This window comes from Meriones unguiculatus, chromosome 10 (genome assembly GCF_030254825.1).
Source record: "Meriones unguiculatus strain TT.TT164.6M chromosome 10, Bangor_MerUng_6.1, whole genome shotgun sequence".
Classification (NCBI taxonomy): domain Eukaryota; kingdom Metazoa; phylum Chordata; class Mammalia; order Rodentia; family Muridae; genus Meriones; species Meriones unguiculatus.
In genome coordinates, this window is record NC_083358.1 from 110,531,710 (window position 1) to 110,553,785 (window position 22,076).

Genomic DNA, 22,076 nt, shown 5'->3' on the forward strand with positions numbered 1-22,076 from the left:
ACAGCAGATTAAAATATAAGACAGAGGTTCTCTCTGTCTTTCAGCGTGTGTGTATGTGGACACATGCAAGTACATGTGCTCTGCCTATGCATGTGCTTGTGCCTTTGTGTGTGTGTGTGTGTGCTGTATACAAATGATTCTGTGTAATGTGTCTTTTGGAAATTCTCAGAGAAACTTTAGTTGTTCTGACCCACAGGGAATTATAACAGTTATTCACATAAGTGAGCTGTGAGTGACTGTGAGTCTTCATGATAACAACCTAAACAACAACATGCCTAGGGCAGGTGCAAATTTAGTTCCTATCTTGCCATGGTAAGCAGTCCTGTAGTTATCTTTATAGGTAAGTCCAAATATATGCCACTATGTGCCATGTATCATGGAAGTCTTGAAGGGTCTCTGGACAAGGCCAAAGGCCATGAGCCTTCTTTCTGACGGGGAGATAGTATTCTCTCTAGTTCACAGAAAAGAATCAAACCCAGGCAGGAGATATGACTTGTCTCTGGGAACAGGGTTGTCAGAGTTATCAAAAACAGTGCTGAAATGAAAACCCACAAATACCTTGAATTTCCTTCCCTCTGCTCATAGTAGAATTACACCTAAAACACAAGAATGCCTATGGTCTGATGTACCATAGAATACCAGTGAGTTGAAATAGAACAAACAGGACACCAACGGTAAAAATTGTAAAAGCAGAGATTAAAATATTGTCTTCAATCAGAAAAGAGAGCTTAGTGAGGAAACCCCTCAATTACTGCATCTGTCAGATGTTACTGAAACTGGAAAAAGGGGAGGGCCTTCTGAGTCACAGCAGTGAGGCAGTGATGATGTCCAGGAACATGGTATTTCCTATCTTGTTCTGGTCAAGCCAGTTAGACACAGAGTTGCATTTGCATGGGAATTTCTTGGACCTGCCCACTGGCAGACAATTCTACTCCCACTCAGCTGAGCAGCCAGTCCTATAAAGAGGTCCTTGGCTGCATGACTGCAGACTGCTGGTCCTCAGTTCCTGGACTACTTTGAAGAAACTGGTGAGTGCCATTTCTTGAGATGATCTGTGTCTATGGTCTTCTTATGTGCTGTAGTCAATTTTGAGGAAGTAGGTGTTGTGAGTCCAGTTTTGATCATGGGATAAATGGTGCCCACCAAGCAGTCAGAAATTTAGCAATGGACACTATAGTCCACTGTGACAAGTGGTTTTCCTTCTTTATGGTAGGTGGTTGAACAGAGTACCTTTCTCTTTCCTATGCATCTCTTGGTGCTCTCTGAACACACCTGAATTTCATCAGGTGTTATATACTGTGATTTTCCTCATCTTTCTTTTACTGCCCAACAGCAGACAACAGGCTGTGTGATACAAGTAAGATGAAGGGGACAGGAATATGTTTGAGATTTCCAGGGCACCAGAACTTGAGATTGCCTGTCTTGAAGGAGTTTTTTGTATAAACAGTATGAATTGTTTCCTTGGAAGAAAATATGTTGTCCAGAAAAAAAAAAAAAGGGTGTAAAACAAGAAAGATTTGTCTAAGATTAATGCAACAGATTACTGGCAGGAAAGGGTAAATACAGGAAGTCCTAAAGCAGGAGGAGTTGGAGAATCATATTCATGCCTGGAGAGGAAAATTAATCTGAGGTTCCAAGTCTCCATCAATCTTCTCTGTATTTATAAGTTGTAAACACACTGATGTGTTGCCTTTCAGATCCTGAGACTTCAGCACAATGTCTTACCAAGAGCAGCAGTGCAAGCAGCCCTGCCAGCCTCCTCCTGTGTGCCCACCCGCAAAGTGCCCAGAGCCTTGTCCTCCTCCAAAGTGCCCAGAGCCTTGTCTTCCTCCAAAGTGTCCTGAGCCTTGTCCTCCTCCAAAGTGCCCTGAGCCTTGCCCTCCTCCAAAGTGCCCTGAGCCTTGCCCTCCTCCCCCATGCCAGCAGAAATGTCCTCCTGTGCAACCTTCTCCACCATGTCAGCAGAAGTGCCCACCCAAGAGCAAGTGAGGGATGGTTTCAGCAGCATCGGGAACAAGAGAAGAGAAGTGAATGTTTCTCCTCTACCTCCAGAGCAACACGCCCATGTTTTCTTCAATGTCTGTCATGGATGCAGAAGAATATTCTCCACCTTTCAGCCATCTCCATATGCCAGTGATGATCTCTGACAGGAAAGAAATTTGCTTGTCCCTATATTCTTGCTTTTGTCAAGATGCTGCTGAGAATGGATCTTCTTCAGTGGCCCAATAGGACAAGTTTCAAAAATCTCTGTGACTTAGGCAGACTATTTTCAGTGTTGTTTAATTTTCTGAATAAAGTACTATGTTGTTGATGGTAGTCATTCATGTTCACTTTCTTGAAAAGTTACGTACGTTTCATGTTCTTTCATTTCTATCCTTTGCCCTATTTGAAAGTCTGCTGTAAGCCTCCTTTGACTGACTTTGGATCATATCATAGTATAGTTAGTTTCCAGGTTATAGTTCCTTTTGATATGATGACACACCATGCCCCAAATACATTGGATGGAAAGTGTTATTGGATTTACACTTCCACATCCATAATCAATCAGTGAAACAAGACAGGAAAGGAACTGAAACAGGAGAGCACCTGGAGGCAGGAGCTGATGAGAGACTATGGAGGAGTGCTGCTTACTGGCTTCTTCACATGCTTGCTCAGCCTGCTTTCTTCCAGAATTCACGACCAGCCTACAGGTTATGCTATGCATAATTGGATTTTCTCTTCCCCCCTTAATCGTTAAGTAAAAAAAAAAAAAAAAAAATCTGCTAAAGATATGCTTGCACTCCTGTCTTATGGAGGCATTCCTCAACTGATGATCTCTCCTCTGTAATCACCCCAGTTGGTATCAAGTTGACGTCAAACTAGCCAGAACATCAAGAGTTTGATTGCCTGAGGAACACATCATTTCATTCTGCAAAACTACAATCTTCCCTCCAGTACATGCAAAACTACAACCTCTATTTCAGCACATGCTTATTTAGGAAGAGTAAGTAATATTCAAGTATTCATCTTCCACTTGGTTCCTTTTTTTAATCCACACCCCTGCCTAGTATATTCACAGTCACAGTTTCCACTTCCCTAGTACTTATTTATGTACATTAATCTATCCTTGTTAGATGTGCTCCGAGAGTCTTGTAATAAACCATGTCACAGTGCCCCATCCTAGCAGAAATGCCCTCCTGTGCAACCTACTCCACCATGCCAGCAGAACTGCCCACTTAAGAACAAGTGAGATCTTCTGCAGTCATGATGACCAGTGGAAGAAAAGAGAACCTATCACATACTTTTCTATATCAACAACTTTATATTCAGTTCAACATTCATTATGGCTGCAAAATAGTCCTTTCTACACGTTAACTTCTATGTGTCTCTTATGACTCATGCTATGGAAGGCATTTCTCTGAGACTGTGATCCTGCTCTTGTCAAGGAAATTCTGAGAACGGCCCTTCTTCAGTGATTTAATAACCCAGATGCTCAGAGGGAAGACCAGCAGATGTTTCCTCAGTGCTCTCAGAGTATGGTTTCCCAACCCGTGTCTCTCTATTGGTCCATTTCCTCATAAAAGTACAATCATATTCATGGTACTCATGTGGTTTCTTCTTCTAAAACTCACTTTATCATCTTTACGATATGCTCATATTTCTTTATTTTTATCCTTTTATCCACATGCCAATCTGCAGCAGTTCCACTTTGACTGAATTTAGCATCAGGGGAAAGATTACCTAGTGTTTGTTTGCTTGAAGGACACATTAGTTCAGTCTACACAAGTATAATCTCTCTTTTTAGGACATGCTAAGTTAAGAAGATAATATGGTGTTCAGTCATGCATATACCCCTTGGATCATATTTTTACCCAATCCTCACACATTTTGGTCACACTTGTGTCCTTAATGTGGCTTAATATTTACATACTTACATTAATGTATCCTAATTAAGTTATTCTGATTTCATATTTAAAGAAACTTGCTCACCTTGGCCTTTAGGATGTCCTTACATTTCTTTTCATGATGTTATGGAGTTATATCAATTTAACTGAATATAACTTGATATTATTTTTTATTATGACTGAATATTACTCTGGTACTTAGTGTGTCATGCATTATTAGCTGAGTCATTCATTGGTGTGCACCAGTTTAATTAGTTAACTTTCATATTATGAGTTGTGATATAACAAAGATGGACATATAGATATCTAGAGTATGCTCTATTTGACTTGATTGTACACAACACAAACATTGCCAATCAGTTTTATGTTTGCACTACTTTTTTGTTTGTTGGGAGACTATTCCATACTAAATTTCATACTGGACTGATTAATCTTCTGTCTGGTGGGTAGTGTATTTTGAGTTCTTTTTCCTCTATACTTTGGATAGAACTTGTTATTATTTTGAGAGTATTCATTTTTACCTTGGAGAATGGGATTCAACTGCATTTGGTTTGCACTTCTCTGAGTTCTTGGAATGCTGAATATTTCATAGTCTTAGTGTTAAACATTGATACTCTTAATTATATTAATGACTCATCTCTGTCAAAATGGAGTAAATACGTGTCATTTTTTGGTGCCGTGCCTGACAATAATTTCAAACTAACTAAGTGCCAGTACATGGTAGCTGCTGATCATCTTCATCTCTACCTCTCCAAGTCTCATGGCCATTAATGCCAACCGCAGCACATCTGTCACCACCTACCATCTTCATTGTCCATATTATGACCTTCAACCCCACCAAGACAATCGCGTCCATTATCTCCACCACAAGTTTATCACTACCACCACCATATGCAACGCCATGAGGACCTTTACCATCACAGTGACATTAACCACAGTTATTCCAGTGTAGGAGTGGTTCAGATAAAATACCCGGCAGAGGAAATATAATTCCTAACTATATTACTCTTTATATTCTATTCTTCCTTTTATTTTGTATTTTTGTTATTTCTTGTATAATATAGCAAATAAAGGACCATGAAGGAATGAGAAGATCACTCAATTTAAAGCTTTGACAATGGTTACAACACAAGAGACATTGAGATAACTTTCAACAATCATTTGTCACCTTCCACCTTTGTCACTGGCTTTGTTTAACTGTCTATAACAAATAAATTCTTCTTGTGCCTCATTTCTGAAAATATTTTGTAAGTTAATTTGATTCTATGTGTGTTCAATTTGGTGTTTCCCAAGTTTAGTTATAATTGTTAATACTGCAGAAATGCAGCTTTTCTTCATTAGTCCTGAGCACTCCAGTCAATTAAGGTCATGACAAATGACAGCTATGTTCAGTCTTTGGGACTGAGATATGTAAAATGAGAATGTAAGTGGGAAAAAGCTATGTTCTCTTTGAACTCCTGAAGTTTAAATCACTTTTGCCCCTAAATCACCAAGGTATTCTGTTCAATTACATATCTCTTGAGGACAGGTGTGAGACTCTGTGATTTTTCTGGAGTTTTTCCTGGTTCATTCCCCTGAAGCTGACTCATGTTTTTGGTGGAACTTTCGAGTAAAATTGTTGAAAAAAATCTCTTAAGGGATTTATAAAAGTAACCATCCCTTTCTAATGTCATCTTTTACAACCTTGCAGCATATCTTGCTTTCCAAAAGGAATGAAACTTTCCATGGAAAATGTCATGAGAAAGAAGAGTCTTACTGACATAGAAAAATTTCATTCATGATATCTACTGAAGGAAAACCAATACAATGTTCCAATGACCATGACTGAGATTAAAAAAAAAAAAAGTGTTCTTTGGAATTGAAGAAACACATCCCTATCCCTTAGGAAGGCTTTAGTTTACATAGCTTGCACACTCCTCTTATGAATGCTCTCAGTGGAAGCTTTGGTTCAGTATCCTGAGTCATGGGCAAGGTCCTTCTGCAGGCCCCCCTAGGCACAGACTTGTTGGCTTTATTGGTCTCCATGTGGAGCTCCTGTTTTCTCCAGGCTCTTCTATCCTCCAAATCTCCCATAAGGCTTCCTAGGCTATACCCAAAGTTTGGTTGTGCCTTTCAGCGTTTGCTTAGATCTTCTGCTTGATGTAGTCTTTCAGAGGACATCATGGTAGGCTACATCCTGTTCATTCTCTTCAAAGCTTCCAGTGTATATTCTATTTGACCATCTGAATGAGAATCAAACATCCTCCTTAAGATTATCCTTGTTCTTTAACTTCTTTATGTCTCTTGATTGTAGTATGGTTATCCAGTATTATATGACTAATGTCTTCTTATAAGTGAGTACATACCATGCATGTCTTTCTGATTCTGGGTTACCAAACTCAGGATGACCTTTTCTAGCTCCCTGAATTTGCCTGCACATTTCATGATTTTCTGTGAAGTATTCCATTGTGGAAAAGTACCAAAATTTCTTCATCAGTTCTTCAGTTGAGGGACATCTAGCTTTTTTCAGATTGTGGCTATTATGAATAAAAATCTTCTACAAACACAGTTGGAACAAATGTCTTTGTTGTATACTTGAGCATGTTTTAGATGCATGCCTAGGAGTGCTATAGGTGGGTCTTGAGGAAGCACTACTCCTAATTGTCTGAGAAAGTGCCAGATTAATTTCCAAAGTGGTTGTATGAGTTTACATTCCCACCAGCAATGGATGATGGTTCCACTATCTCCACACCCTCTCCAGCATGTGTTCTCACTTAATTTTTTGTTTGTAGCCATTCTGATGGGTGTAAGGTGAAATCTAAGGGTCGTTTTGATTTGCATTTCCCTGATGACTAGGGATGTTGAAACTTTGCTGAAGGTGTTTATCAGCTGTAGGAGCTCCTTGGTAGAATTGTTGGGGTACTTTTGTATACTATCATATCATCTTCAAAGAGTGATATTTTGCTGTCTTCTATTCTGATTTGTATTCCCTTGATGTCCTTTCGTTGTCTTAAATTTCTAGCTAGGACTTCAAATACTATATTAAAGATATATGGTGAGAGTGGGCAGCCTTGTCTTGACACTGATTTCAACAGAGTTGGTTTAAGTTTTTCTCCATTAATTTCATGTTGCCTATAGGCTTGTTGTATATTGCCTTTACTATGTTTAGGCATTTGCCTTATTTCCCTGATTTCTTGAATACTTTTAACATGGATGGGTATTGTGTTTTGTCAAATGCCTTTTCAACATCTAAGAAGATGATCATGTGGTTCTTTTATTCCACTGTGTTTATGTACTGGATTGCATTGATAGATTTCTGTGTATTGTACCTTCCGGGATACCTGGGATGGATCCTATTTGTTCATGGCAGGTAATACGTTTGATGTTTTCTTGGAATCAGTTTCCAAGTATGGTATTGAGTATTTTTGCTTCAAAGTTCATAAGGAAAATTAGTCTGAAATTCTTTTCTTTGTTGGGCCTTTGTGTGGTTTAGGTATCAAGGTGACTATGGCCTCCTAGAATCAATTTGGTAATGTTTCTTCTGTTTCTATTTTGTGGAATAGTTTGAAGATCACTGGTATTATCTTTTTTTGAAGGTCTGATAGAATTCTCATCTGAAGGGCTTTTTTTTTTTTTTTTTTTTGGTTGAGAAATTTTGATGATTGCTTCTATTTACTTTCAGAATATAGGACAGTTTAATTTGTTTGCCTGATCTCGATTCAACCTTTAAGTGGAACTTATCAAGAACACTGTCCATAGTTTTTCAAATGTTGTGGCATCTAGGCTTTTGAAGTAACACCTAATGATTGTTTGGATTTTCTCAGTATCTGTCATTACATACCCTTTTTTATTTCTGATTTTATTGGTTTAGATAGTGCCTCTCTGACTTTTAGTTAGTTTGGGTAAGGGTTTGTGTATCTTGTTGATGTTCTTTTCTTTAAATTCTTTATTAATTATACTTTATTCACTTTGTAACCCCCCTGTGGTTCCCTCCATCCTTCCATCCCAATCCTTCCCTTCCTCCACCCTCTGCATGCATGCCCCTCCCCAATTCCACTGATAGCAGAGGTCTTCTTTTCCCTCCTTCTGATTCTAGTCAATTAGGTCTCATCAGGAGTGGCTGCATTGTCTTCTTCTGTGGCCTGGTAATGCTGCTTCCCTCTCAGGGGGAGGTAATTAAAAAGCAGACCAATCAGATCATGTCAGAGACAGTCCCTGTTCCTATTACAATGGAACCCACTTGAATATTGAACTGCCATGGGCTACATCTGTGCAGGGGTCTTAGGTTGTCTCCATGCATAGTCTTTGGTTGGAGTATCAGTCTCAGGAAAGACCCCTGTGCTCAGATTTTTGGTTCTGTTGCTCTCCTTGTGGAGTTCCTGTCCTCTCCAGATCTTACTCTTTCCTACTTCTTTCATTAGATTTCCTGCACTCTGCCCAAAGTTTGCCCATAAGTCTCAGCATCTGCATTGATAGTCTGCAGGGCAGAGACTTTCAAACATCCTCTGTGTCAGGCTCCTGACTTGTTTCCTCTTTTCTCCTTCTGATTTCCATCCTCTTTGCCTTTCTAGATAGGAATTGAACATTTTAGCAAGAGTCCTCCCTCTTGATTAGTTTCTTTAGGTGTACAGATTTTAGTAGATTTATGCTATATTATATGTCTATATGAGTGAGAATATATAATGTGTGTCTTTCTGCTTCTGGGATAGCTCACTCAGGATGATCCTTTCCAGTTCCCTCCATTTACCTGCAAATTTCATGATTTCCTTGTTTTTCATTGCTGAGTAATATTCCATTGTGTAGATATACCACAATTTCTGTATCCATTCTTCAGTTGAGGGGCATCTGGGTTGTTTTTAGCTTCTGGCTGTTACAAATAAAGCTACTACAAACATGGTTGAGCAATTGTCTTTATTGTGTACTTGAGCCTCTTTTGAATATATGCCTAGGAGCGGTATAGCTAGATCTTGAGGAAGTGCTATTCCTAGTTGTCTGAGAAATCACCAGCTCTTAATGCCTATCTGATCCAGGCAAGAATTACAACCTCAACAGCAGGGCACCTGTTTCCCCTCTAAAGGTCTCAAATTATTTGACTGTACTTTCCTGTATTTCTTGAAGAATTTTATTCCTTTCCTCTGTTATCATTTTCATAAGCATAGATTTCATGTCATCTCTTGTGTTTCAGGTGTGTTAGGGTATCCTGAGTTGCTTTCCATGAGAAACTGGGTTCAGGGAACTCCGTATTGCTCTGGATTTTGTTGATTGTGTTTTTATGCTGGCCATTTAGCCATTTGGTTTTCTCTGTCATTGGTTATTTGAATGTGTTGCCTTTTGGGCTTCTCATGGGTGTGGAAAGAGTCCTGGGCAGGAGCTGGATGTTCTTGCAGGAGCCCTCTTCAGACTGATGGAGATTGTCCCTGTGCAAGGAAGTTCTCAGGTAGTTGCCTGTCACTGTCCTCAGATGTATGATCCTGGTGAACAAGTGGACTCCTCAGAGCCCAGGGACCTCATTTCACCAAGGAAAGTCATGAAATCAGTTGCCTATCTATTGGTTTCTTGCTCCCATGGTAGTGAGTCCACAACTTACTGGTATATGGTGGAGTGGTTTTGAAATGTAAGCAAGAAGTGATTTATTAGTGTCACAACTGTTGTGCTACCGTTTCACAAGTGGGTATATCTTGCCATGTATGGTGGTACTAATGTCTGTAGGGTCCACAGCTAAGAAAGACCATTGGTGCCTTCTTTTTCACTTATCACACAACATAACAGCCTCTTCCTGTACTATGAAAGCTTGCTGACAGAGAGGAGGCTTCAAACATAGCTCTAGCCTGATGTTTTTATATATTCATCAAAAAATGTGCATGATATTTTTAGTTATTCAAACCTTTTCAATCCAGTTATTCCCTATCTCTACTTTCATATTTTCAGTGTTTTTCTATTTACTTTCCCTTAAGGCGATTACTTCCCAATAGTCTTTTTGTAGACCTCTAGTTTTTCCAAGAATTCTAAGAGGATGCATACAATTAGAGATTAGAGTCCAAGATTACATGTATAAGAAAAACCATCTGTCCAACCACTTTTTCCCTTTCTCTCCCTCCCTCTTTTCCTCTCTCTCTTTCTCTTTGTCTGTCTCCATTTTTCTTTCTCTTCATTATTTAGAGTTCTTTGTATGTTTTAGATATTAATCCCTCATTGGATGTTGTAGGAATTTATGTCTATAAACTGCCTCTGGCATATATCTGGTGTTCTGGTATAATTCTAGGAACATAAAGTTTTATACATTACTTTGACTTTCTAATCAGTTAAAAGTAAGTGTTCAATCTCCACAGGTCTGTACAGTTTTAAATAGTCTTTTTGGTTTCTTTTTTTATTATGATTTGGTAAAACACAGGAAAATATCATCTTTATTTTTGCTAAGACTTACTTTGTATACTAAACTGTGACCCATCTTAAAGAAATTATATGAGCTCCTGATAAGGCCATTTTCCTAGGGTGATTCTTTCTGTGTTATATGCAAATATGGAGAGTCATAAGTTTCCTACTGACCTGACTTACTGGTATGGGTACTAGCCTTTATGAGCCACCTAATGGTGGTGCATTTGTAAGCATCTTCCCCCAGGTCCTGAACTGTGACTCTCTTTCCATTTAGGGAAATAAACAGTGGCAATCTCAGCTAACTACTTCCTTACTGTCGAAAGCATTTAAGTCTCAGGAAGATGACATACTTCACTGAGGATGATTCAATGCTGTGTGCTTCTCAGAGAAAAGCTGGGAATATTTAAAGGCTTTGTTTGCTTTGTTTTATCATTCTCTTTTATTCTTTTGCCTCCAAATAAAAAGAAACTTTTCTGGACCAAAGAGAACATTTCTTTCTTTTCTGAACTCTTCTGTTATTCCTCTTAGCAGGATCTAGATCCTTGAATGATTCTGGGTTTTGTTTTAGACAGTAGTCAATTTCCTGGAACACACCAAGTGATAATCATTGCCCCAGTAAAAGTCATTATTGATATTGTTCAGTGTTTTAGAACTTAAACTTCAGACTCCTTTTCTTACAGATAATATTTATTCCAAGTACCATCGCCCTGTACTTTAGAACAAAGATGTTCCTAGCATGTGAAGAACAATGACAATTTCCAAAGTTAATAAAACAAATAGGTGACATGGAAGGCAAAGTCAAGAATTCAGAGATATATTTGGGAATGTTGAGTGGTTCTGATATTCCTAAGCTACAGATCTTTCTCTGTGGGGACCACTTGTGAAAGAAATCTATGTTATTTTATTCAGGCTCTGAGACTTCAGCATGATAGTCTACCAAAAGGAAAAGTACAAACAACCTTTCCATCCTCCTGTGTGTACATGCTATAATTGTCCAGAGCCTTGTACTCCATAAAAGTGTTAAGTCAATCAAGAATTAAAGAAAAAAACCTACAACTAAAACTAAATCCGTACACCTAAAGAAGTTAAGCAAGAAGGAGGACCCTAGGAAAGTTGCTCAATCCTAATTCAGAAAGGCAAATGGAATAGACATCAGAAGCAGGAGAAAACAGGGAACAGACCAGCAGCCTCCCTCTGAGGCCCTCTGAAAGAGTCTATCCAGCAAGGGTATAAAGTCGATGCTGAGATACCTAGTCAAACTTTGGGCAGAGTGCAGAGTGAAAGAAGTGGAAGATAGAAAGATTTGTAGGGGATAGGAGCTCCAGAAGAGAACAATAGAGGCAAGAAATCTGGGCACAAAGGTCGTTGCAGAGATCCAACCAAAGACTATGTATGTAGAGAACCTAGATCCTTTGCTCAGATTTTCGCCATGGCATCTCATTGTCCAAGTGGGTGCCGTAGTAAGGGAATAGGGACTGTCTCTGACATGATCTCAGTGGCTGGCTCTTTGATCACCTCCCCATGGGATAGGCAGGGGCAGCCTTATCAGGCCACAGTGGAAGAGAATGCAGCTAGCCCTGATGAGACTTGATAGGTTAGGGTCAGCTGGAAGGGGAGGAGGACCACCTCTATCATTTGACTAGGTGAGTGGCAGAGGAGGAGAAGATGGATGGAGGGTGGGACTGGGAGGAGAACATGGAGGGCGCCACAGCTGGGATACAAAGTAAATAAATTGTTATAAATAAATAAAAAGTAATAAATTGTATCCAGAAAAATAATTTAAAAAACAAAAAAATTTGTAATGTATTATTTCTAATATATTCAGCAATGATTTATTAATAAACCTCAGAAAATCAGAAGGTGATATATGGCAATCACAGCAGATTAAAATATAAGACAGAGGTTCTCTCTGTCTTTCAGCGTGTGTGTATGTGGACACATGCAAGTACATGTGCTCTGCCTTTGCATGTGCTTGTGCCTTTGTGTGTGTGTGTGTGTGTGTGTGTGCTGTATATAAATGATTCTGTGTAATGTGTCTTTTAGAAATTCTCAGAGAAACTTTAGTTGTTCTGACCCACAGGGAATCATAACAGTTATTCATATAAGTGAGCTGTGAGTGACTGTGAGTCTTCATGATAACAACCTAAACAACAACATGCCTAGGGCAGGTGCAAATTTAGTTCCTATCTTGCCATGGTAAGCAGTCCTGTAGTTATCTTTATAGGTAAGTCCAAATATATGCCACTATGTGCCATGTATCATGGAAGTCTTGAAGGGTCTCCGGATAAGGCCAAAGGCCATGAGCCTTCTTTCTGATGGGGAGATAGTATTCTCTCTAGTTCACAGAAAAGAATCAAACCCAGGCAGGAGATATGACTTGTCTCTGAGAATAAGGTTGTCAGAGTTATCAAAGACAATGCTGAAATGAAAACCCACAAATACCTTGAATTTCCTTCCCTCTGCTCATAGTAGAATTACACCTAAAACACAAGAATGCCTATGGTCTGATGTACCACAGAATACCAGTGAGTTGAAATAGAACAAACAGGACACCAACTGTAAAAATTGAGAAACAATTGTAAAAGCAGAGATTAAAATATTGTCTTCAATCAAGAAATAGAGCTTAGTGAGGAACCCCCTCAATTACTGCATCTGTCAGATGTTACTGAAACTGGAAAAAGGGGAGGGCCTTCTGAGTCACAGCAGTGAAGCAGTGATGATGTCCAGGAACATGGTATTTCCTATCTTGTTCTGGTCAAGCCAGTTAGACACAGAGTTGCATTTGCATGGGAATTTCTTGGACCTGCCCACTGGCAGACAATTCTACTCCCACTCAGCTGAGCAGCCAGTCCTATAAAGAGGTCCTTGGCTGCATGACTGCAGACTGCTGGTCCTCAGTTCCTGGACTACTTTGAAGAAACTGGTGAGTGCCATTTCTTGAGATGATTGTGTCTATGGTCTTCTTATGTGCTGTAGTCAATTTTGAGGAAGTAGGTGTTGTGAGTCCAGTTTTGATCATGGGATAAATGGTGCCCACCAAGCAGTCAGAAATTTAGCAATGGACACTATAGTCCACTGTGACAAGTGGTTTTCCTTCTTTATGGTAGGTGGTTGAACAGAGTACCTTTCTCTTTCCTATGCATCTCTTGGTGCTCTCTGAACACACCTGAATTTCATCAGGTGTTATATACTGTGATTTTCCTCATCTTTCTTTTACTGCCCAACAGCAGACAACCGGCTGTGTGATACAAATAAGATGAAGGGGACAGGAATATGTTTGAGATTTCCAGGGCACCAGAACTTGAGATTGCTTGTCTTGAAGGAGTTTTTTTTTTGCATAAAGAGTATGAATTGCTTCCTTTGAAGAAAATATGTTGTCCAGAAAAAAAAGGGTGTAAAACAAGAAAGATTTGTCTAAGATTAATGCAACAGATTACTGGCAGGAAAGGGTAAATACAGGAAGTCCTAAAGCAGGAGGAGTTGGAGAATCATATTCATGCCTGGAGAGGAAAATTAATCTGAGGTTCCAAGTCTCCATCAATCCTCTCTGTATTGATAACTCCTGAACACTCTCATGTAATATCTTTCAGATCCTGAGACTTCAGCACAATGTCTTACCAAGAGCAGCAGTGCAAGCAGCCCTGCCAGCCTCCTCCTGTGTGCCCACCCCCAAAGTGCCCTGAGCCTTGTCCTCCTCCAAAGTGCCCAGAGCCTTGTCCTCCTCCAAAGTGTCCTGAGCCTTGTCCTCCTCCAAAGTGCCCAGAGCCTTGTCCTCCTCCAAAGTGCCCTGAGCCTTGCCCTCCTCCCCCATGCCAGCAGAAATGTCCTCCTGTGCAACCTTCTCCACCATGTCAGCAGAAGTGCCCACCCAAGAGCAAGTGAGGGATGGTTTCAGCAGCATCGGGAACAAGAGAAGTGAATGTCTCCTCTACCTCCAGAGCAACATGCCCATATTTTCTTCAATGTCTGTCATGGATGCAGAAGAATATTCTCCACCCTTCAGCCATCTCCATATGCCAGTGATGATCTCCGACAGGAAAGAAATTTGCTTGTCCCTATATTCTTGCTTTTGTCAAGATGCTGCTGAGAATGGATCTTCTTCAGTGGCCCAATAGGACAAGTTTCAAAAATCTCTGTGACTTAGGCAGACTATTTTCAGTGTTGTTTAATTTTCTGAATAAAGTACTATGTTGTTGATGGTAGTCATTCATGTTCACTTTCTTGAAAAGTTACGTACGTTAGGATATTTTCATGTTCTTTCATTTCTATCCTTTGCCCTATTTGAAAGTCTGCTGTAAGCCTCTTTTGACTGACTTTGGATCATATCATAGTATAGTTAGTTTCCAGGTTATAGTTACTTTTGATATGATGACACACCATGCCCCAAATACATTGGATGGAAAGTGTTATTGGATTTACACTTCCACATCCATAATCAATCAGTGAAACAAGACAGGAAAGGAACTGAAACAGGAGAGCACCTGGAAGCAGGAGCTGATGCAGAGGCTATGAAAAAATGCTGCTTCCTGGCTTCTGCACATGCTTGCTCAGCCTGCTTTCTTCCAGAATTCACGACCAGCCTAGAAGTTATGCTATGCATGATTGGATTTGCTCTTCCCCCTTATTTGAGGCAGAGATGTTCAGAATTGACATGTCTTCTTGGTGGAATTTTCTTTTGATTGAGCATGATGTGCCCTTCCTCATCGCTTTTGATTGACTTTTGGTGAAAGTCTATTTTATTAGTGATTAGAATAGATAATCCAGTTTGCTTCCTGGGTCTATTTCCTTAAAAATTTTTTTTCAGCCCTTTACTCTCAGGTATTATCTTTCTTTGTGGCTGAGGTGTATTTCTGTTTGCAGCAGAATGATGGGTTATGTTTAAGCAGCCATTCTGTTAATTTCTGTCTTTTTATTGGATAGTTGAGTCCATTGATGTTGAGAGAGATTAATGATCAGTGACTGTAGTTCCTTTTATTTTTGTGTTGGTTGAGGTAGTGTGATTGTGTGCTTGTCTACTGCAGTGAAGTTATTTATGTCTAGTGTTTTTTGGGGTGTAGTTAATTTCCTCAGGTGGTAGTTTTCTTCCTCTTATCTTCTGTAGGCTTGTGTTTCTGCATAGATATATTTAAATTTTGTTTTGTCGGGGAATATTTTTGTTTTCTCCATCTATGGTGGTTGAAAATTTTGCTGAGTATGATGGTCTGGCCTGACATCTGTGGTCTCTTAGAGTTTGCAAAATGTCTGCCTCAACCTTTCTGGCTTTTATGGTTTCTGCTGAGAAACCAGGTATGATTCTGATAGGTATAGCGTTATATGTTACTTGGCCTTTTTCCCTTGCTGCTTTCAATACTGTTCTTTGTTCTGTACATTTAGTGTCTGATTATGTGGCAGAGGATTTTCTTTCTGGTCTAATCCATTTGGTGTTCTGTAGGCCTCTTATATGTTTATAATTTCCCCTTAAGTTTGGGAAAATTTTCTTCCATGATTTTGTTGAAATTATTTTCTGGTTCTTGGAGCTGGGAATCTTCTCTTTCTTCCATTCCTGCCATTCTTAAGTTTCTTCTTTTCATGATGTCTTTGATTTCTTGGGTGTTTTGTGTCAGGATTTTTTTTTTTTATTTTACATTTTCTTTGAGCGATGTGTTGAATTTTTTCCATGTTGTTTTCTACACCTGACTTCTTTCCTTCATCTCTTTTATTCTGTTGGTGATGCTTACCTCCGTACTCTCTCCTTCTCCAGGAGTTCTTCAGTTTGTGCTCTTTTTATTTGTATTCCCATCTTCAGATCTTGAACAGCTTTATTGATTTCCTTCACTTGTTTGTATTTGTCTTCATTTCTTTAAATGGTTTGTTCATTTCATTCACCTATTTATTTGTACTTTCCTGTATTTCTTTCAGTGATTTATTTATTTCCCTGTTGGTTTTCCTCCTGCCTGGAAACTACTTCCAAGCAGGCCACAAAGTCAAGAGGAGCAGCAGATGAGAAGCGTGCCTGGAATTGCTGGCAGTGAGAACCATATAGGGATTACACAGCTCAGAAACCACTGATGGCTAGTTCAACTTTAATTCTAGAGAACAAAGATCATATACCCTTAGGAGTGGGTGTGGGACACCAAGAATAGGTGTACATAATTGGTTGGAATTAAGCACTTCAAGATTGTTTGTTTTGCATTATTCAGCATGCTCCTATCATAAGAGTAGAATGTCAGTACTTAATTAGCATAGAGCTACAGGGAGGGGAGAACTAGCAGTGATCTCTGTCAGAGGCCAAATATCAAGTGTGGTTAGGGAGTCTGTTTCTAAAGACACTTTTCAGATGAAGTTCAGCAGAGAATAGAGGACCCTGCCACTATGAGGGAGTTCTGCCTTTTGTGTGGTGCTCTTAATGGCTATCTGATCCAGGCAAGAACTCAACAGCAGCGTACCTCCAACATTTCCCCCCTAAAGGTCTCAAATTATTTAACTGTGCTTTCCTGTATTTCTTGAAGAATTTTATTCCTTTTCTCTGTTATCGTTTTCATAAGCATAGATTTCATCTAATCTCTTGTGTTTTGCTTTCCATGGGATAACTGGGTTCAGGGAACTCCATACTGCTCTGGATTTTGTTGATTGTGTTTTTATGCTGGCCATTTAGCCATTTGGTTTTCTCTGTCATTGGTTATTTGAATGTGTTGCCTTTTGGACTTCTCATGGGTGTAGAAAGAGTCCTGGGAAGAAGCTGGATGTTCTTGCAGGAGCCCTCTTCAGACTGATGGAGATTGTCCCTGTGCAAGGAAGTTCTCAGGTAGTTGCCTGTCACTGTCCTCAGATGTATGATCCTGGTGAGCAAGTGGACTCCTCAGGGCTCAGGGACCTCATTTCACCAAGGAAAGTCATGAAATTAGTTGCCCTTCTACTGGCTTTCTTAATCCCATGTTAGTGAGTCCAGACACTGTGCTCAGACACTGTGCTAACTGTTTGTGACCATTCTAGAGAACCTGTGAGCTCACAGGTCTTGCTGGTTTTCTTAGGGAGAGGGGTTAGCTTTGGAGCAGTGGCAGCCAGTGATGCTTCCATGGGTCCTGAGTGTGAAGAGGCCCAAGGTTGAAGCTGCGTGTCAGGAAGGTGAAAATAGGCACCTGAGTCTGGAGCCATATCCGCAGTACTGGAGGGTATCCACTCCATGAGACAGTGAAAGTGGGCACCATAGGTTGCAGCCAGAGGCTGTTGGTATCCAGTGGCAGTGAGAATGGGTGCCCAAGGTTGGAGCCTCCAACTGCTGGTACCCAGAAGGAATCCACAAGCAGTCGAATTAAGTGAGTTGTCTGCGGCCTCCAGCACTATTGGGAGCCCTGAAACTTTTCCTGGATTAACTGGGTGACCTGAGATTGGACCAGTGTGTTTGCAGCAACATGGACTCTCCTTTCACCTGGAATACACAGAAATTGGTGTTGGGGCGTCCATAGCATGGGCTCTTGGTGTCTCTGCTCTCACTCCTGTCCTGCTGTTCAGATACTGCACGCCACTGACTCCTCCATCTTGGATTGCAATCTTTTAAATCTAGTGTGAATGAGGTTGTGTTTCCAATTTCCTTTTCAACGAATTCATTATTAGTTCATTAAAAAGCTACTATAGAGGGCCTGGAGGTATGGCTCAGCAGTTTAGAATAGTTGCTGCTCTTGCAGAGGGGTGAGTTTTCACACTGTCTCACAACCACCCCCAACTCCAGTTCCAGGAGATCTGACACTTTCTTTCCTCAGTGGGCACCAGACATACACATGGTGCATATACATACATGCAAGAAGACCCTCATTTACATATCCAAGTATGATGCCATGGGCTTGAATAGCAGATACTCAGATGGTGAGAAAGGAGGAATGCAGCTCAAGGCCTACATGGACTACAGTGAGGTAAATCTGAGCTTGTTCAAATTAGAGATACCATTTCTCTAAGTATAAACTAGAGGGTGTAAAGCTCAGTAGTTCTTTACCTGCATGAGGCCCTGGGTTCAACTCAAATACAACAAAAAATTAGTAATTAGTAAGTAAGTAAGTAGGTAGGTAAAAAAAATGTACCAATTTTAAGGAATTCAGTTTTAGTAGAGTAAACTCAGTCAATAACCCATGGATGACAAAGTCATAAGTCTAAGAGGTTAACGTTCTACTTACTGTTGCTTATTTAAATTGACATGTTGCTTTGCTGTCTCCTAAATATTTTTGATTCTATTCATAGACAAAGGTACTCCCAGCCTTAATCAGAGCAATATCTCTTAGTAACGAATGGGTGTGAATGCAGATACCAAAGACAGATAGATGGTCTCTCACAGTGCTGTGAATAAGTGACAGTTTAGTGCTCAACTCTAAGGAGGACATTACCTTGCACTCTCTTACCCTTAGTGGATGTTGTTGAGGAAGGAGTAGAGAGAATACAAGAGCTAGGAGGTAGTGAGAAGCACTGTGAAATGCTTTCTTGTGGGCATGGTATAGTCAAGGCAGTCGTGGTCTCAGAGCAACTTTGGCAGTTTGTAATGAGCTTGCACAAGGTGGGCCTGTCAACACTCAGGCTTTGATTTGAGAGGGAGCAAAAAAGGACCTACCACTGTCTGCTGAATTACTACCTACTGATAATTTTAGAGGAAGGTCATTGTCTTCAGATGTGTAGATAGTGACAAGCCAAATAGCCTCCAGTGTATAGTTGTGTGGACACAATGAAAAAGAATGGATGTTGATGAATAGATGATAGATGATAGACAAAGAGACAGACAGACAGATAAAATATATTTCCCTTTCAATTTAAAAATCTCATTTCTAAGTATTAATACAAAAGTTTTGTAATAAAAAAAAAGAATGGATGTTGAAAACATGAACTCAATGGCTGGCTCTTTAACCTCCCCCACTCTCCAAGGGAGGAGCAGCTTTGCTAGGTCACAGAAGAGGACATTGCAGCCAGTCCTGAAAATACCTGATAAGGTAGGGTCAGATGGAAGGAGATGAGGACCTCCCCTATCAGTAGACTTGGAAAGGGGCAAGGAAGAGATGAGGGAAGGAGGGTGGGATTGGGAGGGAATGAGGGAGGGGGCTATGGCTGGGATACAAAGTAAATAACCTTTGATTAATATCAAAAAGTAAAAATTATATTAAAAAAAGAAAAGACACTTGTAGGGCGCAGGGAAATGGTAGTAATTGTAGGAGGGAGATGAAAGCATTTGTGGACATTGTAGTAATCAGAAGACACTATATACATGTGTAAAAATAGGCCAAAGAACAAACTCCTTAAAATATTCTTGTGCTGCTATCCTTGTTTAACTCATGTTCAGGCACCCATGTGAAACTCTATGTGCACAGGCTTCTGATATTATTAGTAGGAACAGTTTCATAGCAAACTACCAGATCCTCTGGCTCTTAGAGTCTTGTTGCTTCTTTTTCTGCAATTTCCTTTATCCTTTGATGAGGGAGTTATTCTGTAGATGTGTCTTTTGGGACTTTGATCTACAATTTTGCATTTTGATTGATTGTGTTTTTCTTTAATGGTTTCTGTCTGTTCCAAAGAGAGGTTTCCTTGACGGGGACAAGCACTGCACTCAACTGTAGGCACAAGAACAAATGTTTAAAATGTTGTTAGAGACTGTGTACGTTTAGTAAAACAGTTTGTATATGCTTTTTTACTATCCAGGAATTTACCTGTCTTGGGCACACGGCTAGGTTCCTAGTATAAGGCATTGTTTCCCCCTTGTTGAGTGAGTCTTATGTCCAGTTCATGACTTACTGGTGTATGGTGGAGTGGCTCTGAAATACAATCATTAAGTGATTTATTAGTCTCACAACTGTTGTGCTACTGTTGCACAAGTGAGTATGTCTTGCCAGGAAGGGTGGTACTAATGTCTGTAGGGTCCACTGCTAGGGGATACCTTTGGTGCCTTCTTTTTCACTTATCAGGCAACATAGCAGCCTCTTCTAGTACTATGAAAGCTATATGACAGGGAGGAGCCTTCAAACATAGCTCTAGACTGCTTTTTTTTTTAATATTAAACAAAAAAATGTGCATGATGTCTTTAGTTATTCAAACTTTCATTCCAGGTAGTCCCTATGTCTACTCTAATAACTTCAATGTTCTTTTATTTACTCTCCCTTAAGGCAACCACTTCCCAAAAGTCTTTTCGGAGACTTCTTCTAGCCTTTCCAGGAATTCTCAGAGGAATACATAAAATTAGGGTTTGGAGACCAAGATACATGTATAAGAGAAAACATGTGGCACTTTCTTTTCCATGCCCATGTTCCTTTAGGACATTTTTCTAGTTTCATCAATTTACTTGCTAATTTTATAGTTACATTTTTGCTTACAACTGAAGAACTTCTATTGTGCAATTTTCAGATGATGGAAAACTAGGCAGATTCTATAGTATAGCAATTGTGAAAGAGCTATCAAATATCTTGGCAGTAGAATATAAATTTCTTTGGGTATATACACTCAAGTGGAATGGCTGAGTCAGAATAATTCTATTTCTAGTTTTTTGAGAAATCATCACACTGATTTTCATAGTCATTGCACCAGGTTTTATTCCTAACAACAGTGCATAAGTACGTTGTTTTTTTTTTTTTTTTGATCTCAGCATCCATTCGTTATGTTCTTTTTTAAATTTTTTAATTATTTTTTTAGATTAATTACAGTTTATTCACTTTGTATCACAGCTGTAGCCCCCTCCCTCATTCCCTCCTAAACCTACCCTACGTCCCTCATCTCCTCCCAAGCCCCTCTCCAAGTCCACTGATAGGGGAGGTCCTCCTCCCCTTCCATCTGATCCTAGCTTATCAGGTCTCATCAGGACTGGCTGCATTGATCTCCTCTGTGGCCTGGCAAACTTTCTCCCCGCTCAGGGGGAGGTTGCCAAAGAGCCAGCCACTGACTTCATGTCAAAGACAGTCCCTGTTCCTATTACTAGGAAAACTCACTTGGATACTGAGTTGCCATGGGCTACATCTGAGCAGGGGTTTTAGGTTATATCCATGAATGGTTCTTGGTTGGGGTATCAGTCTTAGAAAAGACCCCTGTGCCCAGATATATTGGAACTTTTGCTCTTCTTGTGGAGCTCCTGTCCTCTCTAGGTCTTACTATTCTCCCCTTCTTTCATAAGATTCTCTGCACTCTGTCCAAAGTTTGGTTATGAGTCTCAGCACCTGTTTGATACACTGCTGGGTAGAGTCTTTCAGAGGCTCTCTGTGGTAGGCTTCTGTCCTGTTTTCTCCTTCTTCCAATGTTTATCCTGTTTGTCTTTCTGAATGAGGGTTGATCATCTTACTCAGGACTCTCCTGGTTTGGTTTCTGTAGGTATACAGATTTTTGTAAGTTTTGTCAGAACAAAACAACAGCCTACAGACTGGGAAGGATCTTTACCAACCCTATATATGATAGAGGGCTAATATCCACAATATATAAAGAACTAAAGAAATTAAAAAGCAACAAAGCAAGTAATCCAATTAAAAATGTGGTATAGAGCTAAACAGAGAATTCTTTATAGAGGAATATGGAATGGCAGAGAAACACTTAAAGAAATGCTCAATGTCATTAGCCATTAGGGAAATGCAAATCAAAATGACCCTGAGATTTCACCTTACACCCATCAGAATGGCCAAGATGAAAAACTCAAGTGACAACACATGGTGGAGAGGCTGTGGAGAAAGGGGAACCCTCCTCCACTGCTGGTGGGATGTAAACTTGTACAACCACTCTGGAAATCAATATGGCACTTTCTCAGACAACTAGGAATAGCGCTTCCTCAAGATCCAGCTATATTACTTCTAGGCATATATCCAAAAGAAGCTCAAGTACACAACAAGGACCTTTGTTCAACCATGTTCATAG

The 22,076-nt window shown here is 40.0% G+C and overlaps 2 protein-coding genes and 1 pseudogene across 3 annotated transcripts in view; all 3 read left to right on the top strand.

Annotated features, from left to right (window-relative positions):
* The window catches only part of LOC110543651 (small proline-rich protein 2D-like), a 169,324-nt gene extending 167,013 nt beyond the window's left edge, over positions 1–2,311 (top strand). Inside the window, exons 1-2 of one of the 2 annotated variants that reach the window (XM_021629916.2) lie at positions 949–1,028; positions 1,698–2,311. In XM_021629916.2, coding sequence (XP_021485591.1) covers positions 1,717–1,989 — 273 coding nt within the window. In that variant the 5' untranslated portion in view covers positions 949–1,028; positions 1,698–1,716 and the 3' untranslated portion in view covers positions 1,990–2,311. Of the gene's footprint in view, positions 1–948; positions 1,029–1,697 lie in introns of those variants that run through there. The other variant, XM_060393134.1, reaches the window with a different exon arrangement.
* Positions 1–22,076, top strand: part of LOC110566726 (small proline-rich protein 2F-like) — a 207,167-nt pseudogene that overhangs the window by 166,980 nt on the left and 18,111 nt on the right.
* Positions 13,071–14,453, top strand: LOC132657081 (small proline-rich protein 2D). The gene is made up of 2 exons (XM_060393299.1): positions 13,071–13,161; positions 13,829–14,453. The coding sequence occupies exon 2, from the start codon at positions 13,848–13,850 to the stop codon at positions 14,118–14,120; it is 273 nt and encodes a 90-aa protein (XP_060249282.1). The 5' UTR covers positions 13,071–13,161; positions 13,829–13,847; the 3' UTR covers positions 14,121–14,453.

Coding starts and splice junctions, on each gene's coding strand:
- LOC132657081 (XM_060393299.1), top strand. CDS start 13,848: ATGTCTTACCAAGAGCAGCAGTGCAAGCAGCCCTGCCAGCCTCCTCCT.